At 52.2% G+C, this 27,959-nt stretch overlaps 1 protein-coding gene across 1 annotated transcript in view; it reads left to right on the top strand.

Annotated features, from left to right (window-relative positions):
- Positions 1-11,762: 11,762 nt before the first annotated feature.
- The window catches only part of NGFR (nerve growth factor receptor), a 41,914-nt gene continuing 25,717 nt past the window's right edge, over positions 11,763-27,959 (top strand). Inside the window, exons 1-2 of the mRNA XM_084615872.1 lie at positions 11,763-12,005; positions 21,301-21,442. Of these exons, the coding sequence (XP_084471998.1) occupies positions 11,961-12,005; positions 21,301-21,442 (187 nt within the window). The 5' untranslated portion in view covers positions 11,763-11,960. The remainder of the gene's footprint in view (positions 12,006-21,300; positions 21,443-27,959) is intronic.

Raw genomic sequence — 27,959 nt, 5'->3', positions numbered from 1 at the left:
AGCAGCGCTCGAGTAAAGCTAACCAGCATCCATGCTGTCAAATGATCATGTTAGCAGCTGACGGGTTGTGCTCATTTGAGTTTTAGCCTATACCCCCTTACGGGCCACCCAAATCGAGCTAAAAGCACCCCCACTCTCAGGGGAAGAGTTTCTGTTTGCGGACAGGACTCCAGTTAGGAGAGGCAACACTTGAATTACCTTGGCAGTGAAAACAAGCCTGGTAAAGGGTACAGTCCAGAAATGGGAGGCTGAAAGCACAAATATGCACATTTCTGTCCACTTGGAGCAGAATCCCAGAGAGCTGTTGAGGGCTGTGCTGTCTAGTGGTTAGAGCAAAGGACTGGGAACCAGGAGGACTCTGAGTCATTCTTGGGTGCTTAGCTACCACGGCAATCGGTGCCTTAGAAATATCACAGATGACCTGGAGCAAGCCTCTGTGGTTCTGGACACACTAGACAGAGTAAAAGGCAATTTGAAGCTGAGGTAGTTTGAAACTGGTTAGGTCACAATGATGCAACCCCCATTTGACACATGAGGAGGGTTACACTGATATAGCTTTACTGGTGCACCTATCCCCTGTGAAGACAAGCCTTTCCAATTAAACATAACCCAAGAACTAGGGGTCACCAATGACAATAAGAGGCAGCAGGTTTAAACAAACAAAAGGAAGTACTTCTTCACATTACACACAATCAATCGGTGGAACTCCTTGCCAGGGGATGTTGTGAAGGCCAAAACTATAATGGGCTTTAAATAAGAATGAGATAAGTTCATAGAAGATAGGTCCATCAATGGCTATTAGCCTAGATGGCCAGAGATGCAATCCCATGCTCTGGGTGTCCCTCGCCTCAGACTGCTAGAAGATGAATGACAGGGGATGAATCACTTGATGATTGCCTCTTCCGTTCACTGCCTCTGGGGCACCTGGCACTGGCCTCTGTCAGAAGACAGGATACTGGGCTAGATGGACCTTTGGTCTGACCCGATATGGCCGTTCTTGTGCTCTTATTGGATGGTAGAGACCAGCGCTGGTCCCTGTGCCAGATGGAAACCCCCTCTCCATCCTGCCTGAAAATACTTTGGATCATAGAATATCAGGGTTGGAAGGGACCTCAAGAGGTCATCTAGTCCAACCCCCTGCTCAAAGCAGGACTGATCCCCCAACTAAATCATCCCAGCCAGGGCTTTGTCAAGCCTGACCTTAAAAACTTCGAAGGAAGGAGACTCCACCAGAGATTCTACTTCAGAGACAAAAGAGAACAGCATAGTAGAGAACAGAGCAAGCAACATCTTGATCCCCAAACTGAAGGGACAATCATGATTTAGAGCAAGTAACTCCAGATTAATTAATTCTACTCTCCCTTTCATCCCGGGCTCTCTAAGCACTTTGTAAACGTTCATTAAGACTCCCAAGAGATCTGCAAGCAAGCCTAGTATTATCCCCACTTTACAGATGGGGAAACCATGACACGAGAAGCTAGCAGCCAAAATGTCAAAAGTGGCCACTGATTTGTGGGCACAGTTTGAAACCCTTTAGGTCTGATTTGCAGAGATGCTGCCTCCCTCTGCTTCCAGTTTGAGATGCGCTTGGCACATCTGAAAATCAGACCTCAAGGCCTCTCCCATCAGGTGAGAAACTGAGGCCACCAAAACCAGAGGTCACTATTGAAAATGTAGGTGTGACTTGCCCAAAGTCACGAGCAAAGCCAGGAGCAGAACCCAGGAGTCCTGACTCCATGTCCAGCACCTGCCTTTTTCCTTCATATCTAGGCAACAAAGGACCTGAAGTTCATTTCCTTTCACTTGCAGAATTCCTGGTCTATCAACAACATAACTGAATCAATCAGTTCCCAAAACCTGGGCCGGTGAGAAGAAAGCCTGCCATGCCCTTGGCATGTGGAATCGATCAATACCTTAAATAGAAAAATATTGATAATGCAGTCTCCAAGCTGCTGCAGCAGACATATTTATGCCCCTAATTATAAGCACCATGAGGAACGTCCCCTGAATTAAGTATGTTGTTTTTGATTTTGTAAACTCTTGTTGCTCAGGGGGGGAAAACTTGTGTTCTATTTTTATGTCTCTCTATTTTCCCATTGTTCTAGCCCGTTCACGGCTCATCTTTCTTGGACATTGTCTGTGGTCCTAGCAGACCCCCATTCTTTCTCCTTATAAGGAACTGAAGTTTCATTTCATGCACTAAATGACTGCCCCTCCCCCCGGCTATGCTTTAGCAATGAATCTTCATGAAAGGACAATTTATAGGAAACAAAGGGAAGATGGGAAGCCCTGAACTGAAGAGATTAACAAGTGAAAAGGGGGAAGCATTAGGAAAAATGATAGGTCTGTCTAATGAGAACCTAAACTGGACACTCTGACATTGATGGAAATCAGAGTTTTGTTAGTTAGGGGAATGTTAGACCCCATTTACCTCCCCAAAGTTATGGGTACAAATTGATCTCGCTCTTGTTGTTCATCGCATGATAGGTACCAGCTTAACTGAAGTCCGATATTTATCCCCAGAGAAGCCAGCAAGACATCCCAAGATTCAGCACGTGGTCCCTCCTCTGCATCTCAATCTTGATCTGCAGAGACCATCTGTAGGGGTGGGAGAGGATTCCTGTCTGCCTCCACCTTCTTTATGCAAATCCAGCAGTGTATAGGTGCTGGAATCCGGGCTGATGCAGGGGGAGGTTTCCCCAGGCAGCATAACCTCTCTTCCTCATAACCCGTGGAACCAGGGGCAGGAAGAGGCATGTTGGAGGTGGGAAGGGGTGTGTCTGAAGCGCTCTAAACTCTGGCTATTTTGTGTTGCTGGACAGCTCCATTGGGAACCATTGGAGGCAGCGTAAATTAGACCAGCTCTTTATAACAGCCAGACAGTCCCCAGCCAAGCCCAGAATTTGCTTAACTTTAAGCACATGCTTAAGTCCCTTTGACGTCAACATGTGTAACTTATCAGGGCATATATGTCATTTTAAATTCCTTGAGCAATTCAGACTGTTCTGTACCTACAGTATGCAGTGCAGTTGTAGCCATGTCAGTCCCAGGATATCTCTTATTGGACCAACTTCTGTTGGCGAGAGAGACAAGAACAAAATAGATTTGTCTAAAACATCAGGCAAAAAACCCTCACAGGTTGTGACTTCAGAATGCAAATACTTGTGCTGCATAAATTGGAAGGCTGCAGATGTTGGGATTTGGGTTATAAAAAAAGAAAACAAATAGGAGTTTTGTTTTGTTTTTTTTTGCAAATTGTCACCTCATAAAACACATCCCCATGAATAGTCCTGGTGCCATCTTCTGGGGTTTTTTTGGATAGTTTATAGAAAACCAATATTTCTAAAACCTGCAATTTTTGTGACATCTGCATGATCTTTATTAGAGCTAGATGAAACACTTCACGTGGAATGTTTTCCTTCTGGAAAATATGGCTTTGTTAAAACCAAAGTTTTTGGTGGGGGAAAAATGAGTCTCCACCCCCATATGTTGTATGCAGTGTTCCCAGGATATGAGAGACAAGGTAGGTGAAGTAATACCTTTGTATTGGACCAGCTTCGGTTGGTGAAAGAGAAATTTAAACTGGTCCAATAAAAGCCATTACCTCACCTCCTTGTCTCTCTGTCTTTCCCACATGAAATTTCAAAACTGAAAGTTTTTCACTTGTAATTTACTTCACGTGTTATTTCTTTCTGGTTTAAATAGGCGAAAGCAAAACAAGAGTTTTAAACTAAGTTGATTTGAATCAAACTTGTTCCTTGAGTCAGTTTGAAACTTCCTCTGGGAAACCAAATTTTGAACAACAAATTTTCATGGGGATAAAAACTGGATTTCCAACTAGCTCTTGTCTCAGTTACAGATATATTTAAAGAAATGACTGGGTGTAGACAGATACCAAAACAAAGTAGTAGACCATCATAATTTAGTATGCATTTCTGAAAATGGATGAAAATTCATCTAAAAGCATCAAATTAAATTTCTTTCAACTCCAGTAAGTCACAATAAAACTGCGTTTCTGTCATTTTTAAAAAAATTGGAACAGTTTAAAATTTGTTTTTCCAAATATATTCAGTTTAAATAAACAAATCGGAAATCCTGTTTTTTACAATATAATTTGAAAATCAAACATTGTAATGGAGTTACATGTTGATACCATTGTAATGTCTGTGGGAGCAGAATTTCATAGATTCATATTTATTCTTTGTATTTAGTCAGTACCCAGGGACACCAGTCTTGCACCAGAACCTCAGTGTGCCAGGCGCTGTACAAACTCTCACTCCCTCCTTCAAAGATTCATACTTGCAAAGTCAGAAAGAATAAGATTGACCTTGGGCCTAATGCAGGCCAGAGGCAAATGCTTTAATTTCTTTTCTCTTGTTAGCCTCACAGCCCCACAAGGTGGGGGCTTGACTCTAGGACCTTTAACACCAAAGATCAGCTTGTTACCACTTGGGCTAAACCAATGAGTCCAAAGATAATGACTAATTGTGGGTACCTCAATGACTGGGGGGCCATTTGAGACACCTTGGGCCTAATTATTTTTTCAGAGTTTTCCATGACTTAGAAGTACAAATCCCATTGATCTGTCTGCTGAAGTCAGATAGGCCCAGATCCTCAAAGGCTTTTAGGTACCTAATTCCCATTGGTTTAAATAGTAGAGGAGGGCTAGACACGTGAATGCCTTTATAGGATCTGGACCCTAGGTGCTTTTGGAGATCTGGAGTGTCTAAATGGGAGCTGAATTCTTCTGTCTATAAATGGTCTCACTCTCACATGTACAATCTCAATGAGGATGGAAGTGAACCTGATGCCAAGCAACCCAATTTCATTTCAGCCCCGGCTGTGCATACTCTGGGTAGTAGTGTTATCTTTTTCCATGTGTGTCTATATATTATTTATTCATCATTATTTATAACTGATTGTAATGTTTTACTGTCTTTGTCGGGCCTATAATTACCTACTGCTTTTGCATAAAATCAATAAAAAGTTTGAAGGCAGGAATTCACACAGTGTTTAACGCTATCTATTTCTGGGGGGGCCTCTGAGTTCACAGGCCACTCGTGCATGGTGGGAGGAAAGCAGGCCAGCATTTTACCCCTTGTTGGTGTCTGGGAGCAGAGCTGGCTTGGATAAAAGCTAAATTCAGAGAGAAAGAACACTCTGACGAAAACTCTCTCCAGGTTCACCGTGCACTTAGGCTCCATCCTTGAGAATTGCTTAAGAGAGCACTTTGTACGTACAAAGCCCTGCATAGGCATTAACTAATTCACCCTTAGAATACGCCTATGAGGTAGGTGTCTGTGGGCTTGTCTACACAGGGAGTATTCCTGAATAGCTATTCCAGAATAAGGGGCTGTCAATAAATGATGTAATGCTTTAGGGGGTGAATGGGGCCGTAATTCTGGGTGTCTGTTTCAGTGTTACAAGGGGATGGATTGGTCTTGAAAATCACCAAAAAAGGTTACGTAATTTATGGACAGACTCTAACTCCCTCTGAGGATGCTTTATTTCCAGAATGAGAGACCCTTATTTCGAATTAGTTTACCCTAATATTCTGTACAACAGTGAAGAGTTGTTGTTGTTGTTGGGGCCCAAATTTTGCTCTGAATTACACTGAAAGCAATGGGATCACTCTAGATTTATGAGTGGAACTGCCACCAGGATAAAACCCAGCATCTGGCTGTCTTGTAGGCACACAAATTTAGCCATGATTTCCTGATGTGCATCTCTCTAATCATCCGGTCTTCTGTCTTCTTTCTCCTCCCCTTTCTTACTGCTGTTTCATTCTCTCTCTGAACCCTGCCCTCTTATCCCCTCCCTGATGGATAAATGCTGACTCAGTAGCAGATGAATTCAAAATGTGATGAGCCCCACATACAATTCTTCCTGCTGCAGCACAGAGGGGCCCTGCAGCTGGATTGCCACAGCGTGGCTGAGCTCAGCCCCTGACACTCCTTCCTTGAAGCAGACAGAGTCTCTCTCTGTGTGTGTCTCCCCCAGGAAAGCTGGCTAGGAATGACACATGGCTCATGCAAGATGAAGGAAGGGCTTCCCCTCCTGTTAGAGAAACACACAGACACAGACAGCCCAGCTGGCTCGTGAGCCGCACAGCTGAGCTGTTCAGATTAGTGTAGTCTGTCACTAGGAAGTGTTTTATTCTTGCATGATAAAGGAATGTCCCAATCCTGCTGTGAACGGGCCCAACTCAGCTCCCCTGAGCCAAACTCCCTCCTGAGGCTCAGGGTGTTACAAATCTGTGCCTGAATTTTGCCGCTTGAACTAATTTCAATTGAACTGTCTAATTTCAATGGGACCAGCAACAAACACCTCCCATAAAACTGGATCAGTGTTCAGCACCTCCTGCGTGGGTTTTCGTCCTGCAGTGTCCCTAGAGCGAATTATTTAGATGTAAATGCCCATATATAAAGTTCTGGGGGGTTAACAATCACTTAGACCTGCAGTCCCATAAGGATGACTACCCAGTAGTATAAAAATCACAGGCAGGGACTAATGAGCTCAGCCAATCAATAAATCAAAGCAACAGCAAAGCCCCTTTTGCCCTCAACTCCTTAGCAATGTCCCACTAAAACCCTAGCAGATGGTTTTTTGCAGCATGCCCAGAGGGCCATCAGCTTGGCAGCTATTTCAGACCAAGGGCATGGAGCATGTTCCAGAGTCCCTCCTCTCTCCAGCTAGCATGGGGCTGGAGAGATCCAGAATGGGGGGGGGGGCCACTACCAAACCTCTGAGAGATGGGGCTTGAGCAGATGGCTGGAGAATTTTAGTTGTGGCCTTTGAAAATGCACCTCAGACCTGGGAAGAGTCACATCTCTCTTGTCTATCAGCTTCCCTGCCCCCAAAGTAGTCTCCATACTGGTTCCTCCCTGCCCTATTTCTGACTGCCCCAGCCCAAGAGAGGGTCAGGAACAGGCAGTGAAGCCAGGTCATGCTGGGGGTTCAGGGCACAGGAGGAGGGTAGTTGTGGTGGCAGGAAGGTGGGGCGGGGCAGGGCAGGGCTCACTCCAGTGACTAGAAACCCTCCCTCTTTTTTAGAGGCCTCATCTCCTTGGAGACCAGATATGCTGGACCCTAAACCTTCCCCCTTGGCATGGAGTCCCTTGGGCTCCCGCAGGACCCCAGGAAGTCAGCCAGGACCTGGGTGTTAACCCTAGGAGGTCAATCTCTTAAAGATCAAAGCCCTGAAGTTCCTTGTGGACCAGATGCTCCCCGCACCCTCCAGTCATTAGCTTCCATTGTGTGGTGCCCCTTGGCCTGTACGAGGAGCTTTGTCGTGACACACAGCCATCAAGGGCTGCCAGCAAAACACATGACGGGAGCTGATTCAGCGGCCCTAGCTAACGCGGTCAGCAAAGACGCTGAAGGTGGTTACAGTGGGAGCAGAAGATGTGACTTACCATAGCTGTCTCCCAGCCCAACTGCAGATACAACCCACCTGACGGGGTGTCTGTCTGCCTGACTCTGCTTTACACGACCATTATATTCCTCCCCGTGGGCCAGTTGCTCCATCCATGTCAGGCAGTTTGCTCAGGGCTGAGCAGAGAGCAGTATGTGGGCCTAGGAAGAGGCATCGGGCTTTTGAGGACTGAGTATCCCTGGAGAGTAGAGCATATGGGGGCTGGGGGGAGGGGAGATCACAGATCTAACTGCATGGGGCTCCTGCTTTCTGCACGTTCTGTAGATCAACCCCACAGCCTGTAAGCCGGGGCAGGCAATGCCTGAGAGGGGGGTTATTCGAGCCCAGAACCCTGGAGCGGAAAGTGTTAGCCCACGGTTAATGGAGACAAGAGGCCCAGTTCTCCACTCGCTCACTCCAGTGTAATTCCCTTGACTCCTGATCTGCATGGGCGTGAGATCCGAATCAGGCCCAAAGGGTTGAGTTCCAGAACCCCTGAGGTGGAGGGGTTTCCCTATGATTTCCACTGTAACGCAGTCCGGACCCAGAGCTCCTATACAGTGGCTTTTCCAGTGCCTGTGTTTGGGTCCCTCAGATTTGAAGGTCAGAGTCAGAGGGGATGCCTCAGTTACAGCTGGGGAAATGGAAGTTCCTTGTAACTTACACACTGTGGGGCAGGGAGGTGGTAGGAGTTAAGAGGAGGAAAGATAATTTAACTGACACTTTCCTGTTCGCTTCTTTCCCTGAGGTGCTGCTCATGTCTAGCCCTGGAGCGTGGCAATTACACCAGTGTAGCCCCACCTTGCACATCACCTCTGAATGGGGGCCTTTGAGGATGTGGGGGTTGTTTCAGGGTCCATGACACCTGGAGTCGATTTGTAAACTCCCCGGAGTTTGGAAGGCATTCCCAGGGAGCAGCAAGGGACTTGTGTATTACTAGAGAGAGGAGTGGGAAGCACAAGATTAGTCGACTCCTTGTTCTGGATCTCCCCCATTGTAGCCACACCCCTTTGCCCTACAACCAGGTAGATCTCCCCATTGCAATCTTCTCAGCATTAGCAAAAAGAAAAGCTTGGTTTGTCACCACTGCTTCCAGCTCCAAGGGTTTGATCCTTGAGTGGGCACTGCGCTCATGTCCCAAAGACCAGCTCTGCCAAGTGGGTACTCAACTTAGGACCCTGCTCCCAACCTTCACCCTGGACAGACAACTGAGCAGAGCCAGCAAACCAAACTTCAGATCCTGCCCTGGTGTGGGATGCACGTGTGATGCTACGTCTGGCTGATGAAGAACAAACCGTATCCTTTGTTTAATTTTATTGGACTTGAGCGAAAGGCTCTGAAAGAGGGACCTTCCTAGAGATCCTTTGTAGCTGCTCATGACAGCAGACTGAGCTGCCCAGAAGAATACAGCTGCCCCACTCGTGCTGTTTGACCCCATCCGCTTTGGCAGGTCGATAGCTCGCGTTTGTGAGAGGAAACGCAGCCTGAACCGATCAATATGACAAAGTCCTTACTCCAGCAGCAGGAAGGCTAGCAATGGCAGGAAGGCAGCCCAGAGCTGTCTGCGGGGAGGTACCACCTCTTCATTACAAGCCGGTTAAGGAAGGGTATTTAACATATGGGTGAATGCCCATCTGCTCTTAGTAAGGTGAAGCCCGTCACGCTGCATCTCGCAGCAGAGCAAGGTGTAGTAACGAGGGCTATAAACCAGTGCTACAGTCATCATCTGAAAAACACACCCCGCAGTCATGCTCCTGCCTTCAGCGGTGGACGCTTCATTGCCAGGAAGATAGATTCAGCTGGAGGCAGTTCAAAGGAGAGCGTCAAAAAAAAAAAAACAACCAAAAAACCATCGGGGAGCTTCAGGGCTTGATTTGCGAGGCAAGATCAGAAGAATTGAAATATCTTGGCTGAGCAACTGCTCTGCAAGACCCTGGTCTCCGCCTGCAAATGCCGGAAGGGGGCGGAATGCACGAGGTTTAATGAGGCACAGCGGGATGAGCAATGGGGAGGAAACCGGCGAAGGACAATAACGCGCGAGTGGGGGGATGTCTCTTGGGCCTGGGGTGTCAGAATGCTGATGCCGGGAAGCAGTGAAACAGTCTCCTGGAGCGATTGAAAACTAAACTGGGGCAATGGATTGGAGACTGGAGGGAGGAGGGGAAACTCCTGCACCAGCTGGGGGTGGACCTTTAATTTCTCACTCAGGCAAAAGTCCCACAGCACTCACCTAGGGGTGGGAGGGTTTGGCCTTCTTGGATGCTGCCAGGTTGTGGGTCCTCGCCGGAGAGCAGGACGGTATCTTAATTAAGGCCATTCTCCTCCTTTGGCTTGGTTTTTCATTCACCCATTTCCAGCGAACTCCAGAGCTGGGCCAGATCCTTAACTCTGCTTTCCTAGGCCAAAGTCCCATTGTCTCCCAGTAAGGACTGGGGAGGATTGGGTACATAGGTTGGGGGTGCAGAAAGGAAGTCACAGCGCCCCCCTCTCCTCCCCCCTCACGCAACACCCCCCCCCCCCTTGAGTTTCATCCTAATTCTGCACTTAACATTAGAGAACAGGCTCACGTTCCCCCATGCCTTGCCCTGCCAGCTGCTGCTGGAGCCATCTGGCTTTGAGAGCTCCTTGTCCCCCCGGGGTTAGGGGACATTTTGGGAGGGGCAGGAACGCCGAGGCCCAAGAGAAGAGCGCCCAGCCAGCAGGAGGCTGCAGAAACCAGGTCTGTGCACAGAGGAGGGAACTTGCTGCCAATCAAGGAATCAACTCACTGTTTTCTTTCTTATTATGTGTATTATTGTAGCACCTACTGACCCCAACTGAGGTCAAGGCACCTTTGTGCTCGGTGCTGTAAAAACCCAGAGCAGCAGACAGCCTCTGCTCCAAACAGCTGGCAATCCAAACAAAGGGAGCGTTCTATTGCACCTGTGTTACAAATGGAGAAACTGAGGCAGGGAGTGATTTTTTTTTAAGTGACTTGCTCAAGGTCATATGAGGAGTCTGCAGCAGACCCTTGGAAATGAGCCCAGATCTCCTGAGCCCCAGAACAGTGTGGTAGCCCCAAGACCACCCTTCCTCGCTTGCAGTGAGGGACAAGGGGAATTTTACCTTAATAATAACAACTGCACTACAGTGTTCTCCAGTATTGTGTCGTTACAGTGTTTAATTAGTACAATACACAACCATAATCTCTCCACACACTATGGTAGAACAGGATTCTTCCGATTCTCCCCTGCAGCATGGGCCCAGTGACCCTAATGCCAGCATCCCTGGCCAGGATAGGGGAATTGCTTGCCCCAGTATAGGGCAATTCTCTGGAAGTTAGGGCCTGGGTAGTTCCTCCTCGGCACACCCCTTCCTGCTGCTGATGTAGGGACAGGGACTGGAGGGAAAAGGAATGTGACTGACTGGCAGTCCCTGGTTGATGTATCAGCCCCCAGGGACCGCCAGCAGCTGGGCTCGTTTAGAGCAGCCTTCAAGCTGCTCTGAATTATGCCGCACACCCGAGCTGCACACAGCTGGCCTAGTTTCAGGAGGGGCAAAAGACACTTCCTTGCTCCCCTCTCTGCCAAACTGTACTGGACGCGTCTCCACTGTAACGGAGGGTCTGGCCCAAACATTGTGGACCATTCTTGTAGAATACTATGCTCGCTTTTAAAGAAGGGACTCTGAGGTCTTTGGGGCCCCGGGCTGCACAAGGGCAGCCTCCAGTCTTCATTCCCATCTGGGCAGCCCTCTCCACCCCAGCAAGCTCTGACTTAAAAGAGGACCAGTGGGATGGGCAGGTGAAAGGGGGAATTTAGCCTGCAGGTCATCTTCCTCTTCGGGCTGCCTCACCCAGGGGCCTCAACCCGATGGAGGTTTCTGGGTGCCGCTGTACCACAAATAAAGACTAAAATAGACAGGAGCAAAGGTGGACAGACAGATGGGGGGGGAAGGGGGGAGGGATGCTGGGCTGTGGGCTGGGTAGATGGATTTGGGGGAGGGGGGTAGGCATAGGTGGGTAATACAGAAGGACCCCAATGAAAGCAGTCCATCGGCCCTGTGTGTAGCCCTTCTCCTGAAAACCCAGGCCATTTAGCTGCCATTCAGCGTTTCCAGGGGCCATGCATGGCAGCTGGCGAAGGGGAAGGGAGCTGGAAGTTGCCTGCTGGTTCTTGTCAGTTTTGTGCATTTCCCAGCTAAACTGTCTCCCAGGCTCCTTTCCAAAGAGTCTCTGGCTGAGCAGGCAGATGCCAGCGTGTGTGTGTGTGTTACAATATTCCTGGGGGTGGAGGGGAAGTGGGGGGCGGGGGGCGGCGGCACAGGGAGGAGGGGCTGCTGCAGTGACTTGGGTTTTTGAAAAGCCACCCAGCCAGTGGGAGAGCAGCATCGATCGTTTTAATGAAACGGGGCTGAGCTTCGGGCTCCGAGGCAGGTGCTGTCCCGCAGCCAGCCGGGCTGCGTCCCTCTTCCGACCTGAGCCCGCCGGGGAGGTGAGGGGCTGCAGGGGCCCGGGGGGAAGCGCCGCTCGCTCTGCCCCGTCGCGCCCCCGCCCGCGGGAGGGACCATGGGGAAGAAGCTGCTGCTCTTGCTCCTGCTGCTGGCCCCGGGGGTGAGTCAACCTGCGGGCTCTGGCGGCGCCCCGGGCCCGGGGAAGGGGAGCCGGGTCCCGGGGGGGACCGTGCGCTTGGAGGGCCCCGGAGGAGGAGGCAGCCCCGCGCAGGGCGGGTGGGGAAGGGGGCAGGCGGGCAAAGGGAGAGAGGCGGGCAGTGTAGCGGGACAGGGGACGGGTGTCCGGGCACAGGCGGGACGGGGTGGGGGGAGCAGCCGGATCTAGGGATGGAGACAAGGGGTGTAGGGGGGCAGAAGGGCTGCGGGGGGTACCCGGGCACAGGGGGAAGGGGGGTGGTTGAGGGGGAGCGGTGCGGCGGGTACCCGGGCACAGGGGGACGGGGGAGCGGTTAGGGGGCAGAAGGGCTGCGGGAGGTACCCGGGCACAGGGGGACGGGGGAGTGGTTAGCGGAGGAAGGGGTGCGGGGGGTACCCGGGCACAGGGGGACGGCGGAGTTAGTGGGGGAGCGTTGCGGGGGGTACCCGGGCACAGGGGGACGGGGGAGTGGTTAGCGGGGGAAGGGTTGCGGGGGGTACCCGGGCAGAGAGGGAAGGGGAGGTGGTTGGGGGGGAGCAGTGCGGGGGGTACCCGGGCACAGGGGGACGGGGGAGCGGTTAGCGGGGGAAGGGGTGCGGGGGGTACCCGGGCACAGGGGGACGGGGGAGCGGTTAGGGGGCAGAAGGGCTGCGGGAGGTATCCAGGCACAGGGGGACGGGGGAGTGGTTAGCGGGGGAAGGGGTGCGGCGGGTACCCGGGCAGAGAGGGAAGGGGAGGTGGTTGGGGGGGAGCAGTGCGGGGGGTACCCGGGCACAGGGGGACGGGGGAGTGGTTAGCGGGGGAAGGGGTGCGGGGGGTACCCGGGCAGAGAGGGAAGGGGAGGTGGTTGGGGGGGAGCAGTGCGGGGGGTACCCGGGCACAGGGGGACGGGGGAGTGGTTAGCGGGGGAAGGGGTGCGGCGGGTACCCGGGCACAGGGGGACGGCGGAGTTAGTGGGGGAGCGGTGCGGGGGGTACCCTGGCACAGGGGGAGTGGTTAGCGGAGGAAGGGGTGCGGCGGGTACCTGGGCACAGAGGGACGGGGGAGCGGTTAGCGGGGAGCGGTTAGCGGGGAGCGTTGCGGGGGGTACCCGGGCACAGGGGAGCAGCGGGGTGGGGGTACCGGGGTACAAGGGGACTGGGGGAGGGGTTAGCTGGGGGGAGGGTTACAGGGGGACGGAGGGAAGGGGGTTAGCCGGGGGGAAGAGGGTTCGGGGAGGGGTACCCGGGCACGGGGGGAAGTTAGCCAAGGGGTGCGGGGGTGGAGGATGGCCAGGCAGGGGGGTGCAGATGGCCAGGCGGTGGGCAGCTAGGCACAGTGTGTGGAGGGGCACAGAGAGCAGGGCTGGGCTGTGACCTTCTCCCCTCTGGACCGGGCACTTTGCCTGGAACATGCTCCGTCCCCTTCCCTACGGCTGAGCCCCGCCCCGGGGGCTCCATCCAGCCAAGGAGCTGAACGCCCACAAAGGGATGCTGAGGGGCTTTAAATCAATGCACGCGGCTGGGCTGGGGATCATGCGGCCAGACTGGCCCCTGTGATGCATCCATCCAACACCCCTTCCCTTCTCTTCCCTCCACCCTCTCCATCCACCCACCCCTTTCCTCAACCCATCCACCCACCCCAGCAGCCCCGTCCCCTTCCTTTCCCGACCCCTCCTCCCCACTCACCCGCCTGTGCCCCTTTCCAGACACTCCCCCACCTATCTCCCCCTCCCCTGCTGCTATCCCTTTCCCAGGGATGGGGGTGGGGGCAAAATCTCTCCAACACCCTCAGGCGTCTGGTTGAACGGCCTGGCAGCTTCCAGTGTCCCTGCTAGGGGTGCTCCAGACACCCATCCCAAGCAGAGAGAGGGGAAGCCCCAGCCCAGGGAAGGTATCAGCCAGCAGGCCCCTTTCCACAGCTGGCTCAGTTCAGCTAACCTCACCCTTAGTCTGGATGGCAGCCCAAGTGCCCGGACCCCTGTGACCTTCACACATAGCAGAAGGGGCTAGCAGGGGGCCAGGGGTTTCTCCTCTAGTCTGGGGCCCCCTGAGGGCATCTGCCCCCATGAGATCTGGGCTCCCACCCGAGCAGGAGCTAAGGAATCATAGAGCAATTGTGCTTTGATTGCTAAAGCACCCCTCCCCCGCCCTCCCTGGGTTCTTGTGGGGGCACCAGCCATTCAAATACGATAGGGGACAACCATTAAAAGCATTGCATGGGGGAGAGTGCGAAAGGCCAGTGAAATATTCACAAGCCAAAGGCAGTGACCGAGCAGAAGAAAAGGCCCCTAGGCAGAGGTATATTATAGATCCCTAGGAACAGAGGAATTGCTAGCCCCACTCAGATCCACAGCTTGGGCAGGAGTGGATGTTTCTGTGGATATCAGGACTATCCAGAATTATGAGAGTTACTGCTGAGCACATTTTGGAGGGGATTTTAAACCTCATACTTCAGGGCTTGAGCCAACCTCATTTATTTAAAACCATTTTGCACCTCCTTAGCCCACAACTTGATCTACAGAGCAGAAACAGGCCAAGGACCCCCAGTGCTCTCCCTGCTCAGCTGTGACCCGGAGGGATCACCTCTGGGGCTCAAAGGGGTGTTCACTTGTACCCTTGATTCTCTGCTGAGACAGCCAGCCAAGGGGCGTGTGAGCGGGGGGGGGGGGTAGGCAGTTGTGGACTGCAATGAGCACATCTGCCCCTAGAAGGTAGAGAGACACCCATCAGCCCACTTCACACAGACCACCGAACAGATGGAAATAACTTTCAGTCATCACCGAGCTGCACTGGATTGGAACCGCTTGCTTAGAGCCGAAAGGCTCAGTGTCCCGTTACCAGCAGATAAACTCCTTGGGAGGAATAGGAAGGGAAGGGGAAGGGTCTTCAGTTTGGTCAGCGCCGTTCTCAAGTGGCAGGATGCAGAGAGAAACTGCCCATGTGGGGCTGTGACTTGCGAATGACCCAGGCTGTAGAATTCAGATCCAGATTTCAGATGTCCCCAAAGTGTGGGGGTTGTTCTGAGCTGGCATTTTGGTTCTGCTGGTTGTGGCCAGTGAGGCTAGTAGCCATGGAATGTGAGAAGCCTGTGGGGCAGTATGGCTCCAGGATTTTGGGCCCATCTCCAGCTCGAAGTTTGCCCCAGGTCTCCTGTTCAGGATGAAATCTTTTTCATGCCAGAGATTTACTGGTAATGTGCCCTGCTACCATGTCCTACATGTATTCCAGGGTTTATGATCAATCATCCTCTTCCTTAAAAAAACAAAACAAAACACACACACCCCACCACAACTTAAAAAGCAATTAAAAGCTCATGGAGGTGTCACTCTCCCCTTCTTGTTCCAGCTGTCATAATGCTTTATGGGGTTAATACCTGTGGCTTTGTCAACAGGAGTTGTGTTAATAACATGCACATTTTGCTGGACTAATGTAGACCATGTGCCCTCCTATAAATGTGTTAATCTTTATGGGAGTTTTCAGTGCTCGGGATGCAGAGCGGAAAGGGAAAGGCAGGCTGGCAGGGAGGCTGGATTCTGGAACCTGGGAATGGAAGTTATATTTTCCACATCATTTAGTAGCACTGAGGGGAGGGATTGCCAAGGAGCAGGGGGGCATTGCTCATTTCTTCTTACCTTTCCTGGCAAGAATTACAACAGGGGATGCAGAGTGTGGGCTGTCAGTCAGTGGCCCCCGCCCCCGGCAATCAGATTGCGAGGGATTAGCCATATCTCACAGCTGCTCTCTCCCAGCAGGGGGCACTGCAGGGAGTACTGGCCGCAGGAAAGCCTGTATATTTCACTTCTAGCTTCTAGGAACCCTGGCAGAGGCTGGGATAAGAGCCTGGCTATACTTTGGTTTCTTTTCAGATCATATAAATCTTTCACCTTTTACTACAGATTTCTGTGGAGAGGAACATTTATGAGTTTCTACCCAATTTTTTGAGGCTTCTTGGTAACCCACTTCATTCAGTCCTTGCCGGCCTGAGCAGACTGGGGCCGAAAGCACAGCTGCTTTGGTCCCATTCGTTCCCAGAGCTATTCATAGTAAGAAATGTGAGCAGCTGGTTTGTTACTCGAGCCCCAGCCTCTGGCAAGAGGAGTCACTGCCGGAAAGGATGCAGGACAAGTCACTGAATGTTGACCCACCTACTGCCGTCCTTGTCCCTGTCATCAGGGGTCACTGTGGGGTGATGCAGGAGGTGAGTAGGGTGACCAGATGTCCCCATTGAATAGCGACAGTCCTGATATTTGGGGCTTTTTCTTATATAGGTGCCTATTACCCACCACCCCCCATCCCAATTTTTCACACTTTCTGTCTGGTCACCCTAGAGATGAGCTGGGTGTGATGGCTCTTAAAGCAATTTCATCTGGAGTCATTTGGGAATTTTTTGATGACACTTCCCCCTCTCGTTGTAGCCTTTTGGCGGAAATTTGCCGGTTTTAATTAAACTTTCACCAGGAAGATTCCTTGGGTCAGGATGGAATTTCTGAGCAAAACGAGAGCAAGCCCCTCACCATGTGATAGCCCAGTGGTTAGGGCACTCAGCTGGGCTGCCGGGGGTGACCCGGGTTCAAATGCCTGCTCTAAATCAGGTAGAGGGAGACTGCATCTGAAGCTGGTGGAATCAGGCAGAAGAAAGCCTTGAGTCAGGGTGTTTCTTTGCCCTAGTCACAGGGCCCTTGGCTTTTCTCTCTCTCTCATGTTTTGTGGACAGGTTTGAAAGGTTTTGGTTTCCTTCCGAGGCAGAATGTAAACACATTTTGAACCCTCAATATTTGGGATTATTTTCTTCTGGCCAACCCTAATTTAATTCTTACCTTCTTCCAGCAGGGGGCACCGTGGAATGCTGTAACCGCCCCCCCCCCCCCCCGCTTCTCCAGTCCCAACCTCACCCAGCAGAGAGGCCCTAGACCCGAGTTTCTCAACCCCGTGGGTCAGCACCCGACATTGGGTCGCCGGAACGTGTCAAAGGGCCCCGAGGCAGCTCCTGTGCTGTGGGGCTGGCTGGGCTTGCCTCCCTGCTCCAGGCACTGCAGCCTCTGGGGTCCCAGTGTGGCGCAGGCTGGCCGAGCCGTCAGGCTGACAGGAGTTCGGGTAGACTAAATTTGAGTGAGTGGTGCTGCAACCCCATAAGCCAGGTCACAGCTCCACTCCCACCAATTTGGTCCAGTCAGGTTGCAATGCCTGGAGCAGGAGAGCCGAGCCCAGCCAGCCCCACAGCACAGGAGCTGCAAGAGCCGCCACTGTGGGGTGAGTGCTGGGCAGGACCCAACCCTCTCAGGAGACAGAGTGCGACCGAAACCACCCCAGGGCCTCCGCCCCCAGACTATTTACTGGGTCGTGACAGGCCATAAGCACCTACAACTGGGTCCTGAGCCCCGAAAGGTTGAGAACCACGGCCCTAAAATAATGATACAAGAGCCTGTGAGGAGCTTGTAGTTACTACTTTACTTACCAGGGACCCTTCTTAGCCTGGATGTGCCGGCTTGAGCATGAAGCCCCATCTCTTGGGGTCACTCGTGAGATGCAACGTTTACAAGAGGGTATGTGTACCCGGCAAAGAAAAACACCGCGGCACCGAGCATCAGAGGCTGGGTCAATTGACTCGAGGTTGCGGGGCTTGGGACTAGAAATAGCCATGTAGACATTCAGGATCGGGCTGGAGGGCAGACTCTGAGCCACCCCCTTCACGTGGTTTCAGAGCCCAGGGTCCAGCCCAAGTGAGAACGTCTACACTGCTGTTTTGAGCCCCGTGAGCCGGAATCACTTGATCCAGCCTCCAAGGCTTGGTGCCGTGGGTCTTTTATTGCAGTCGTGCCCAGAGAGAGTCATCCCAGGCCCTCACGAGTTAACCGTGCTGCCGAATGCAGTGCCAATGCCCACATGCTCTCAAGCGCCGGGTAATTGGAGCCCTTTGTCATTCAAATGCCTGTAATTGGCGCGCCCTTGTCTAACACCAGCATCTGTAATAGACAGAGCACAGAGTTTATCAAATGGACACTGGGAAAGGAGGCAGAGAATTGGCCGAGGGAGGTGCCCGCTGTGCAGGGAGCTGAGCTGGCTTGCGAAGGCACTGGGTTCCTTCACTCAGCTCGTCTCCCTTGCGTGGCGAGGGGCGGGTGGGCAAGAGAAATTGCCAGGAAAGTGTCTTTCCTGCCTCGTTTTTTTTTTCCCCTGGCAGGGTTTGTTTTGAGAGATTTTTTTCAATGCTGTATTTTCATTTCTGGCATGAATTGTATTGCTCGTGAAAGGTGCAGCAGGGAGATGCTGCTTTAGAGTCCCGATGGGCTTGATAACTGTACCAGACACCTACCCGGCACAAGAGTTAACCTACTAGTTAGAGGCTGATATTATCATAGAATATCAGGGTTGGAAGGGACCTCAGGAGGTCATCTAGTCCAACCCCCTGCTCAAAGCAGGACCAATCCCCAATTTTTGCCCCAGATTCCTAAATGGCCCCCTCAATCATTGAACTCACAACCCTGGTTTAGCAGGCCAATGCTCAAATCACAGAGCTATCCCTGCCCCCAACTATGGAAGTCAAGAGGGGGTGTGGTGGTGAGAATCCAGAAGCTCCTCTCCCAGTTTCTGGGAACAGGGGTGGGACTGGGATTCCTTCCAGTGATGCTCGCCCTAGACTCTGCTCCATCTTGTGTAGCTGCTTCTGGCTATTGGTGGCAGATAAAGGTGAACTCCCTATGTTTGCTGGAAGGAAGGAAGAACTTTTTCTCTCTTCCAACTCCTCTTAACTATTCTTCCCATACTCTACTTGCTGCTGCTGGAGAGGTCAGATTTCTGCTACTCTACCCATCTCCAAGTGACTTTTTCTTCATGAATAACTCCAATGCTTTCTTGTGTTGCTGCCCAGAGCAGCAGACTAAAACTGACATGATTCTTGTTCCCAGAGGCCATGAAACTGACCAGGCTTCTAGGTTTCACTCTGCTGCTATTTGAAGAAGCGGTAAGCAGCAGGCAAGCTGTCTGTCTGCAGACTCAGGAAGACAGTGCTGCATACATTCCCCTTTGGGAGGTTTTCTTCGGAAACCTAAAAGCTAGAAACACAATTAGTTAAAAAAAAAAGTGAATCTTAAATTGCATAGAGATTGATGATTTATGCCTCTCATTATCCTCGCTCCCATAACCACATTGGTCATTGGGGCACCATCATTGATAAGCAATCAACCAATTGTCTCCACCCCTGATGACTGTGTATCAGTGCTTGAGTCTCTGTGAAGTCCATTCCTGTCCACTCTTTTATGTTGCCAATCCATCTCTTCTTCTGTTTACTTCTTCTCTTCCCCTGTACTGTCCCTTGGAGGATGACCTTGGATAGGCCAGATGAGCTTGTTACATGTCCGTACCACTTCAGCTTGTGCTTCTTCACGGTCGTCAGGAGGTCTCCATATGACCTAGCGCTTTGAGTGATGATGTTACAGACCTGTTCGTTAGTGATGTGGTCGAAGTAGGAGATGGTTATCAAAGGATTAATTCAGAGTATTATGAGTTGGAGCCATGTTCCACCTCGCCCTTACTTCCTGTTTTAGTCAATGGAAGCTTCCCCTCTCCACTCTGTTGTGATGCAGTTCAATAAAGTAGCAAGTTCCCAGCCTGCAGTGCTGTGAGCAGATTTATTTTTGTTGCACTGGTGGTCGCTTCATGAAAATACCCCACCCCCAGGAAATGTTTCCCATTCAGCAGTAGCCAAGAGCATTGTTCAAGTATAGCTGTGTTTGTCGACGGCCCTGCGGGACCACTGCTCAGGACAAGGAGAGAGGTATTTCAGTCTCTCTGTCCCGTGTATTGCTGGGCCTTTCTGTTGAGACCGTAGACATGGTTGGCAGTTAGTGCCAGTGGCGGTCGGCTTGTGACGTGCAGAATGGAAAGTGGCGTGATGCTGCCAAGCTCATTTCATGCAGAATGCCAGATAGCACCTTTTGGTCCCTGCCTGGGCTAGTTTTGCACTGGGGCCCAGAGCCTCAAAGGTATTTAGGCGCCCAACTCCCCTTGGTGGAAGGCTCTGAATCTCGTTACCATGCCCTGAGCCATCCAATTCTCCCCTTCTTCTTTTTGTTACCACAGCTCATACAAAGCGGCTGGCTGCTTCTACCGACAAGCATTGCAGCGGGGAAAAATAATAGCCTTTGCAAGACGTAACCTTTGCCAACACTCGGTCTCTTCTAGGGAAGCAGATGCCGCGTTGCTAAGGAGGGTGCTTGACAGCAAGAAGCACTTTATGAAGTTAAAGCACCCAGCCCTCCCACTTCTCAGGAAGGTTGGCCTCACTCATCTGCCGTTTACCAAACCCACATGATGCATATGCAGCTCTGTCCTAACCGCGCAACTTGTGGCGTGTTATTGCTTCCATACGCCAGGGCAGGATTTATTTAGAAAGCAAATACCGTTGCTTCCATTAGACAGTCATATAGCTGAATCCCTTGGCACCATAATTACCAAGCACTTCAAAGCGTGCGCTTCCATTATCAGGCCTCGGAATTCAGTCCTGGAGCTCAAGCAAACCACGGTGCACTAGGCGTAGGGTGACCGGATGTTCCGATTTTATAGGGACAGTCCCGCTATTTTGGGGCTTTGTCTTAGACAGGTGCCTATTACCCCCCATTCCCTGTCCTGATTTTTCACACTTGCCGTCTGGTCACCCTAACTGGGCGAGGGTTTGGGATAGTAGGGTTTAAAACTCAGTTAGCTTTTCAGCTCTCCCACTGGGTGGCCGCAGTGACCTTGGGCAAGTCTCTGAGTCTCTCTTTATTCCCCTGCATCCGTTCGACGTCACAGGGATGGTTGGAGGGTTAGGTGGTTAACGATTGCAGAGTGCTTTGAGATCCTTTGATGAAAGGCTCTATAGGAGTGCGACTAAGGAGTGCAATAGGCACCCAGAAGAACCCAGCCTCCCCCTCCCACAATGTGCTGTGCCGGCGGAGGGCGGAATCCAGACACTTGGTTGCTCTCCTTGCTGATCTCACTCTAATGCTTTTGGGGGCTTTATTGGGGAATGGGAATTTGGGGCAGCGGGGGGAGGAGGGGAACGACACTCTTTAATCCCTTTCTTCTCCCAAGTCTTTGATGTTAATAATAGTAGGTAGGTGAGCTCATCTTAAACCCAGATGTTTCCAATCAAGTGCATTTTAGGCTGGGGCGTTTTGATCATACTGGACACCCCTCCTGCTGGTGGGATTGAATTTATTTGGTTACTTATTTCCTCACCCACCCCACCTGCACAGCAAAGAGACTGACCCGATCATTCTGTTTCCCTCCCGTGGCAGGGGCCAGCATGGGCTGCGAAGGAGAAGTGTCTCACCAAGAGGTACACCACCAGCGGGGAGTGCTGCAAAGCCTGCAACCTGGGCGAAGGGGTAGCGCAGCCCTGTGGGGTGAATCAGACGGTCTGTGAGCCATGCCTGGACAGTAAGTAGCTTGTGCTCTATTTCACCCCTGCAGCGAGCTTTGGAGGTGGGGGGAAAACCGCCTGCTGCCTACTGCACTGGGGATAAAGCTGGGGGCGGGGGGTGTTGTGTTCCAGTAGAGGGGTGAGATGGCTGCGTGGAAAAGCCCTTGGGATCACTGGGTGCGTATTGTCTTCTCATGACTACAATACACAGAGCACCTAGGAAAAAGTGGGTATCCCCTTTGCTCTGTCATCCCATTTGGTACAGTCCTCACTCAGGTATCTGCTTGCTCCAGACTAGCGAATTGCTCTCACCTGCAATTTCTAATGCGCCCATTACTATGGTATCTGGTCTCCCTTTATATCATTTAAACCCATTCCCCCCCTCACAGCAGGTGGGATATAACAAACAGACCATACCCTCCACAAACACGATAACCACTGTCACCGAAGCCTCTCAGCTGCAGAAGGCCGCTATGGCCTTGCGGTCTGATCAAGCCAGCTCCCCGTCTGCATGTACCCACTAACTTGCACATCCAAACGGCAAAGGGGTTTCTGGGCTTTCTCCCCCTGAGCCCTCCTCTGAGATACCAGCCCTTTGCGTTTTCTTCTACCGGCCATTTGTTTCATTCCCTCCTTCCTTGGGGTCTCTATTCCTCTCCACACCCACTCAGCCCCTTCCCCTGGGCTTGCACCGGCTGATGGCAGTTGCTTGGTTCTCTCAGACGTTTGGGAAATTATCTCTGTCTTGCTTAGCTGTACGGTCTGCCCAATGGGATGTTTTCCAATGAGCCTCCAACCCGGGTCTTTTACAGTATAATAAGAAAGTGGAATTAGACCGACCATTCAGCAGGGGATGAGAACAAGGTAGCCCCAGTAGGACAAGGAAACCAGCTGTTTGATCACAGATGGATGAAGGCATTTTGTCGCCATCAGATGCTTCATATGTGGTAGTGATCTCAGTGCACACGAAGTGATGAAATGATTGAGCGATTATTTCTGTAGTGCCAAGGCTGTGTACGGTGCTTTGCAGAGAAAATAAAAACACCAGCCCCCCCGCCATCCTCCACCACCAGGGCAGTTTGCCCTGCAAATCTTTACTATGGCAGGAAAGTGCCGAAATGCTGCTGGTTCCAACCGTTTGCAGCGAAATCCGCACAAGCCAAAACGCTGTGGTGAAGGGCTGCGTGACGGTTTGTTGCACAATTCTTATTTTGACCCAGAGCAAAATTGAAAATGCTGCAGGGGGAGAAGACCTCCCTGAGGACAAGGCTTCCCCTGTGGAGGAGAGATCCTTGGGGAGAGTGTCTCCTGAAAACAATTTTTGGAAGAGAGGGGACTGGTGCAGGAGAGGGTGCTGACTGGGAGGGGGCTGTGGGCAGGTGATCTGACTTGTTAGAGGAAAATGCTCCATGGCCTGTCGTCCCACACCGGCTAAAAATATCAACCTTCCTGCAAAATCAATGAATGCCACTTACCCTCGGAGTGAATGGCAGTAAGGACTCTGGATATTGAATACCAGCCCCGGTGTCTGACCTTGGAGGAGAAGCGTGTTAGCACCCTGCAAAGCAGCTTCTACCAGGGAGCAAACCCTGCCCCGAGAATATGCTGGTAACTCTCTTTAGGTCTCTCACCGGGTAACTACCTGAGCAGGGATTCCATGCTGATGCGCCTTTACAATCACGCAGAGCAAATGCTGCATGAATCAGGTCCCAGGGAGACATGCCAGCTCTTCATTCCAGAAGGAAATGTGGATTTGGAAGAAGATAATTCCCACCCGGGTAATGGAGGGAGTGCGTATGCAGTAAATGTTGAGTGGATGTGAATGGGAGTGAACATGTCCTTGGATCACACTTGTTTGTGCGGGCAGATGGGTGTATCATGACTCTGGCTCTGTACTTGCACAAGTGTGTGTTGTGCCCCCCCTTCGAGGCTTTTTCTCTGAAGGTAACAGCCTACTACTGCTGCTGGTTAGTGATGTTCCTCCCTTAGCTCAAGTCTGTGCTATGGAGCTACAGGTTAACCACTCCTGGGGATGGCTCCGTGTGCAAGTGTTTGCATGCTGTCTCTGTGGACCGTAGCTGTATTTGTGGCGGGCATGCTGTTGGCTTTGCCATGCAGCGGCAGCTTTGTGCGCGTGGCCTGCTGGAAGCCAGGCTCCCAGCCTCTTTCACAGATGACGGTATTAATCCTCACAGACACATGTTCGGTCTCCACTCTGGGCTTTCGAGTCGTTTCCACTCTCACAACCTCAGAGTGGGGACATGACATTTTTCTGCAACCCCCCCCTCCCCTCCCCCGCATCCTTCCGGCTGGGACGCATTCTCCCCTGCGGGATGGAGCCATTCCAGGCTCATCATGTGATTCCCTCCGGGAATGTGTGCGGAGGGCGGTATTGAGAAAGCAGGATCAGAACTCGGGTGCAGCCCTAGAGCGTCTGTCCATTAATCTGCACGTGGGTGGCTGTGTGTATAAATACACGTGTTTCTGTTTTACGTGCCCAGCTGACCTTGACATGTCTTTGTATAGCTGGCGTGTGTATTCCCATTCTGCTGCTAGGACTGGGTTTGCTCTCTGCTTTGTCACACCGGGGAGCTGAGCTACACAACCAATCACTCATCAACAGGGTCTTGAGGTGTCCCCTCTCCCCTACCCCAGTGTCACAAAGTAATCCAGAGGCAGGAGTGGCTGGGGGTAGAGGGACTGCATGATCTAGCTCAGGGGTTCTCACCCTTTTTCTTTCTGAGGCCCTCCCAGTATGCTATAAAAACTCCACGGCCCACGAGTGCTGACACCACCGGTTTTCTGCATATAAAAGCCAGGGCTGGCGTTAGGGGGTAGCAAGCAGGGCAGTTGCCTGGCGCCCCATGCCACAGGGGCCCCCATGAAGCTAAGTTGCTCAGGCTTCGGCTTCAGCCTAGGTGGCAGGGCTCAGGGACTACCGGGCTTCAGCTCCTTGAGGTGGGGCTTCAGCTTTCTGCCCTGGGCTCCAGCAAGTCCAATGCAGGCCCTGCTTGGTGACCCCCCTGAGACCTGCTCGCAGCCCCTCCCTCCCCCCCCCGAGGAAGCCCTGGACCTCTGGTTGAGAACTGCTGATCTAGATAATAGGGCAGCAGGTTGGAAAATAGAAACTCTGCCACTGACCTGCTGCATGCCCTTAGGCAAGTCATGTCACCTCTCCGTGCCTCAGTTTTCCCCGCCCTTTGTTTGACTTGCCTGTTTAGACTGTAAAATCTTCAGGGCGCGGATTGTCTCTTACTATGTGTTTGTCCAGCACCTAACTTAAAGTGGCTTCTTTAATGGAAATAATAAGGAAAAAACTATGATGAGAAAAGCTAGAACTTGGAGGTCACTTTTTAAAAAACCCAGAATAAAATACGGGTCGTCTCAGAGCCAGGGGTGGCAGATGGGTCAGCTGGTCACTCTGCCCGCCTCAAGGAGGGAGGGGCTCAAGGTCATCAGGGGAGCAGATGTGCTCAAGAGGCGCTGCTGGTGAAAGGAGAAGAATGAGTGTGACCCAATGGGGGTAGCTAGGAGCAAAGGGAAGCTGGGAGGCAGAACTTGCTGCCGTGAGCTCCATCAAGCCGTGGGACAGCCTCTCCAGTGCTTGGGGGCATTTGGGGGCATTTAAAATGAGAAAACACTTGAAAAGATCCAGTAGGGACCAATCCCCTATTGTGATCCCTCGAGCGATGGATTGGCTGAGCTGCGGTAACAGCCTTGGTCCGTGTCTGATTGGAAGGAGCCCTCGGCCTTGATTCTGGTCTTGCTTGCACCTCTGTAGATAAGGAGCCCAGGGGCTATGCCAGTGTAAGGCTGGTGGACGGCCCTGCAGAATCAAGCCCCTCGCCTCTCCTGTCCCAGATTCTGAGCCCTGCTCCCTTCCCTCTGTTCTTTGTGAAATATCGGCAGTGTGGAGCAATCCGGTCTGACACCGGCGCTGCTCCACGTGTGAGAATCCCTTGGGCTTTCATAGGAGCGTCAGATGGCTGCAGAACCCACAGGATTCACCTTAGTGGATCGTAGCACAGGCGTTTCAGATCCACTAACCTACCGCCAAGCACTGGCTCAGACCATCGACCCATCAAATCCAATCTCCTGCCCCTGGCAGCTGCTACTACTTGGTGCTTCAGAGAGGGGGTGAGAAAATGGGTCTTCTGCAGCCTAGCCAGTTGTGAAAGGCTGTCCATGGTGTGGATTGGGTGAGACCGTTCCTTCTGGGCCTCAGCAGGGGATTGCCTTACATCCCAGAGCGTGGCATCTGCCGCCCCTCGATCACAGCATCCAGAATAATCGTGCAGTCGCTGGTCATTAAATGATGGAGCCCTCTAATAATCCAGCCCCACCGTTTGGCCCGGGTGACTGCCCACGGTTGCGGATTCCTCCAGTTTGCCCTGAAAAGCCTTTCCTTTGATTTGCTCCCAACTGGCCGGCCTCATTTATTGCAACCGATTCGACAACAGCAAGGCGCAAAAGACCATCAGTGCAAAACTCAGCCTGTGGAGGTGGAGAAGAAAACATCACTGGCTGCTGGGGGAAGTGGGGGAACCAGGTCTCCTTTCATGTTGAAGTTCAACCCCTGAGTCCTGCATTAGCCCAAGCAGCTGCATTCCCCCGCCCTGCCACCGCCAGCCTCTCCCGACCGCTGTCTCATGATTTATTTATTCATCTCCTCAGCATCCATCATTACATGGGGGCCTGCTTGATTCTCAGCTGTAATTGTTCAGCTCACCTACCCGGCTGCCACTGAAAATGTGCCCACTCAGCCGATATGCTTTTCCGGTCCAGCTCCCCGGTCTAATGGCGTCCATCAATAATTCAGAATAATGTAAGGAATTAACCCAGGTTAATGGGAGCTGTGCACTCCGGCGTCTGACGGGGAACTGCGATGCCTTGGTTTGCTCAGAAAGGCAAGGGAGGTGATGGGGGCGGGGGGGAGTGGGATGGGTGAGAGGGAGAGAGAGCACAGGTTCATAGATATTAAGATCAGAAGGGACCATTATGATCATCTAGTCTGACCTCCTGCTCAACGCAGGCCACAGAATCTCACCCACCCACTCCTGCAATAAACCTCTCACCTATGTCTGAGCTACTGACGTCCACAAATCGTGGTTTAAAGACTTCAAGGTGCAGAGAATCCTCCAGCAAGTGACCCGTGCTCCATGCTACAGAGGAAGGTGAAAAACCCCCAGGGCCTCTTCCAATCTGCCCTGGAGGAAAATTCCTTCCCGACCCCAAATATGGCGATCAGCTGAACCCTGAGCATGTGGGCAAGACTCACCAGATACCCAGGAAAGAATCTTTGTGCCAAGCTGGTGATGGGGTAGGGGTGGGGGGCTCATGGGGGTCAGGGCCTGAATAAAATAGATTTGGGAGGTCTGATCTCCGTTCTGTGCTCAGTTACGACCACGAAATTGGCGGCCGCAGGAGAAGCCAAGAAAGCAGAGGTGGGCAGAGAAGAGAGAGCTGCTTCTGGGATGGAAAACTCAAATTAACAGATTTAGGAGGAGAAGAGGAATGCCCCCACCCCCCTACACACCCACACCCACTCCTTGAGGGGCTAAGGGGCCGGAGGAATGCAAATGATCTGCCGCTCAGCGCTCCCCGAGCTGGCTGGGACTGAACCGAGCCAGAGAGGATGGGAGTTGGCGAATGGCAACGCCCTGGGGTGCCAGGGTGTGTGTTTGGGGGTGCTCTCAGCCACAGAGCAGAGGATGGAAGCATCTTTCAAGGACTAGCAGGGGCAGCGATCTACCCCCCCACCACCACCACGGCACACGGTACAGCAGGAGAGGATGGTGGGGAGAATGGCAATACCTGGCCAGTGCCAGCAGGGTGGTGCATGATATCCCTGCTCAGGGAGTTACCCTGGCATGCTCACCTTTCGGGATGCTCTGACCCGGCTTGGCGCTCCCAGCACAGTGGGGGGACAGATCGAGGTCGCTGCCAGGAACACCCTGTTCACAGGCACCAATGTTTTCCCTTAATAGCCAAGCTAATAGTGATCAGCTGCTTTGGGCCACATGGGGACCCCGTTGCCTTTCATCGCTAGCATCATCCTCCCTGTGATCCTTCGACACCGAGAACTGATGCTGCTGAATTATTGAGGACCTTGCCTAAAATAGCTAAACACGGCTGCTTTCCGCACCTCTGAACCGGCGCGCTTTCCTGCCAAAAGAAAAGCTCTCCAGCTGCATGGAGATGGAGCCGCTGGGGCTTGACCGGCTGCCCCACCCTTTCCCGGACCTCCTGGCAGATGGCTGGGACAGCTCCGAGCTATTCACTATGGCCGAGGAGCCTCAAAGGTGCCTAACTCCCATTGGTCCTGGGCCCAAACACCAAGGCCTAGTGGACACTACGGAATGTCACCGTGTTATGTTTATTGACATGATGCAGACCCTGGGGAAGAGGAGGGGCCTGTTATGGCCTGTTAAATTCTGTCCAATGGCACGTCCGTGAGAGGAAAGATCAGCCTGTGATAAAGTCACTGGTCTGGGACTCATGTCACCACCGAGTTACACGCCTACGTGGGTCAAT

This window comes from Lepidochelys olivacea (assembly GCF_965140295.1).
Source record: "Lepidochelys olivacea isolate rLepOli2 genome assembly, chromosome: 27".
NCBI classification, from domain to species: Eukaryota; Metazoa; Chordata; order Testudines; family Cheloniidae; genus Lepidochelys; species Lepidochelys olivacea.
The sequence above is the reverse complement of the archived record's forward strand: the minus strand, read 5'-3'. Positions and strand labels throughout refer to the sequence as shown.